General features: G+C 42.3%; 1 protein-coding gene across 1 annotated transcript; it reads left to right on the top strand.

Annotated features, from left to right (window-relative positions):
• Nucleotides 1-217: 217 nt before the first annotated feature.
• On the top strand, nt 218-714 carry LOC119547321. The gene is made up of 2 exons (XM_037854120.1): nt 218-362; nt 421-714. The coding sequence occupies exons 1-2, from the start codon at nt 252-254 to the stop codon at nt 577-579; spliced, it is 270 nt and encodes an 89-aa protein (XP_037710048.1). The 5' UTR covers nt 218-251; the 3' UTR covers nt 580-714.
• Nucleotides 715-2,867: the final 2,153 nt, after the last annotated feature.

The raw sequence follows: 2,867 nt of genomic DNA, 5'->3' as shown, positions 1-2,867 counted from the left end.
TTGAAAACAAACTCGAAATGAACCCAATAACATTTTCGACGGAAACACGTCTTCCACATAAGATTGCGATTCCAAGAAAGTGAGAACCCTATCACATTTCCTAAGAATTGCAGTAATCTTCCCTTTCGATTTCCTTATGTGCAACTGATAAAGCTGTCGGATCTGGCGGATGCCTTATCAGAATGGTATAAATACAGTTCCCATTGCAGCAGCAGTCACAGTGTCTTCCAGCCTCTCAAGTTGAGTTAAAGATGTCGCCCAAATTCGCACTTGCAATTCTGCTCTTCAGCTGCGTTCTTCTGGGAATCGCCAATGCCCAGCAACAGTGGTACCCCCGCCAACAAACTTATAATCGTCCAAAGGTCAGTATAAATGATAATAAATAAAAACACATTTTAATCGAAGTGCATTGTATGATAGGTGGGTTCCCGAAACTTGGATGGAGGCGGCCCTTTACCGCCAAACTTCCCCCCACCATCTGGCGGACCTTTAGACGGCGGTGCTGTTAACCCGGATTGCTTGCCCAATCAACTGGCCAATGGCAATGTTGACAACAAGAAACCCAGACAGAGGCATTAAGTAATGGAAGAAAAAAACATATAACTCAGAATATGATCAAGAGCTTTATATATTCTGAAGGAACCTTATGAAATTGATTTGGAATTCGTTAAAAAAAATGTTTCGGTGGCAATAAACATCTTAGAAACCAATTTTTATATATTTTGTAAAATTTTAATGACTCAGAAGCCTACACAGGAAAAATTACAGAAGGAACAAAGTAATATTTTCATGGTAGATTTACTAGGTATCCTTTTTCTTGGCAAACATATCAAATACACCCTGCATCTAGATAGAACTGAATTTCCTTAAAATGATCATCATAACCTATCAATTTTTTTCTCTTTGTACCATATGTCCGCATTTCTCGTGAATTTATTGTATGACGTCCAATTATTCCACACAATCCACTTAAATTTCGGCATGGCTTAAGGAAGTCCCTGGTGCCCCGACTGCGATAAATCGCAAAGCTCTTCCCCGGAATCGTGTGAATGCACTCGGCAACTGTCTGCGCTGAACCCATTCTGGTATCCCAGCCCATTCCATTCCAGAGACAGGAATCGGGGGATCCACACCCTCTGGACAGACGGACGTTGCCCGATTAGTGCTGCGAACATGAAAAACAGATATGCTAACGTGGCAAACAGCCGCAACAATCGGAGGTAGACCTGCCACGCCCACCTCAGTGCGCAAAGGGGCGGGGGGCCCCGAGCCAATAAAGTGTTTAACATTTTCGTCCGTACATTTTAATGGGGAAATGAAACAATTTGGGGTGCCAACGATGGTGGCTGGTGGTTGGGGCGTGGCATCCACGCCTACATGCAGATTAAGCGCGCATTTAACAATTTTACGCTGCATACATTTAGGCGACTGGCGGCAGCAGCGAAATCCTCAGCCGGAGTTTCCATTCACTCGTTTCAGTCGCTGTTGCATCAATAAATTAAATGCAGATTTCCATTTTCGTACATGCGATGTATTCGAGGGAAATGGGAGCCCAGTCAGCCCAGCGAACTCGGTTCAATATCGCCAACCAGCTCGGCAGTTAGGAGTGCCTGGGAAATTGTTGCATGCAGTTAATTATTTTGCACAGGTTTTTGTGCATTGCAACTTCCACTTGCCCCGGCGACTAATTGAAATAAAACATGCCCGCATCCCAGTTTAATTAAATAAGACCAAAAATGGCCCGACTTCAACTTCGGCTGGCAATAATAAATTTCACTTTTAATTGCTGCGGAAATTGTATTATGCCAGCGAGTAAGGTGAAATGTCATTTTCCGATTTCCCCACCTTCGGTTTTAATCAACTTGATGCCCCACTTTTCCGCAAATCAAATGACGAATTCCACGCTCAAAAGGAAAACTTGAGCGGAAGGCGTTGAGGAGATTCTTCGTTACCATTTTGCGGCAGGCATGAAATTTTTGGACAACATAGACAACAGGAAACCCAGCAGGCACTCAGAAAAATAAATATCTAGTTTAGTTCTTTCAAAGAATATATTTATTTTTATCGTTATTGAAATTATTTATCCGGTGACTCTTGAGGATTTTTTTGAGAACCTGTCTTTGTTATCGCCGGCCAGTACATTAAATGATCCACAGCAATTACCTCCTGCAGATGGGGGAAATGGAAATGGTAGGCCTAACGGTGGGCTTCCGCCCCCCGAAGGAGGTCCGAAAACTGAAGGAAATCCACCACCTGAAGGAGGTCCAAAGCTCGGAGGAAATCCGCCAACAGAAGGAGGTCCAAAAACCTCTGACCCTCCCGATCCACCCAAATTTCTGGTACCATAGGGCTAGTGAAAATAATTAAATTAGAATTAGATCAACCTAACCCTTACGGGACATATGCTTACGTTCGGTTTTTGTTGGGTGTACTGATATGGTTCTCAGGAGAATGTTACAAAAAAGCAGAACAATCAGTGCTGAACTATGCGACATCTTTAGCCTGGCGAGAGAAACTGCGTGTTATATATTATTCAGCTGCGTATTTATACCTTTTTGATAAGAGATCAGAAAGGCTTATCAGTTTTACTAAGAAAAAGTGAAGAATTACATTGAACTTTACAATCGGTGGCGATTAATGTGTACAACACATTTCCATTGAATAAAGATGCAGAACCGGCATTTGAAAATTAGATCATGTTAATCTTTTAATTAGCAAGAATAATTCCATCGATGCGATCGGCCTATATTTCCTTCCTTTCTAAACTATTTCAATGACAATAGATAATACTGCATTTTTACAGTGCACTGAGGAAGGCGGAAGAGAGATGTATATCGGATGAACCCCAATCTGGATAAGGTCCATTC

Source organism: Drosophila subpulchrella, chromosome 2L (assembly GCF_014743375.2).
Source record: "Drosophila subpulchrella strain 33 F10 #4 breed RU33 chromosome 2L, RU_Dsub_v1.1 Primary Assembly, whole genome shotgun sequence".
In the NCBI taxonomy this organism is placed as follows: Eukaryota; Metazoa; Arthropoda; class Insecta; order Diptera; family Drosophilidae; genus Drosophila; species Drosophila subpulchrella.
The sequence above is the reverse complement of the archived record's forward strand: the minus strand, read 5'-3'. Positions and strand labels throughout refer to the sequence as shown.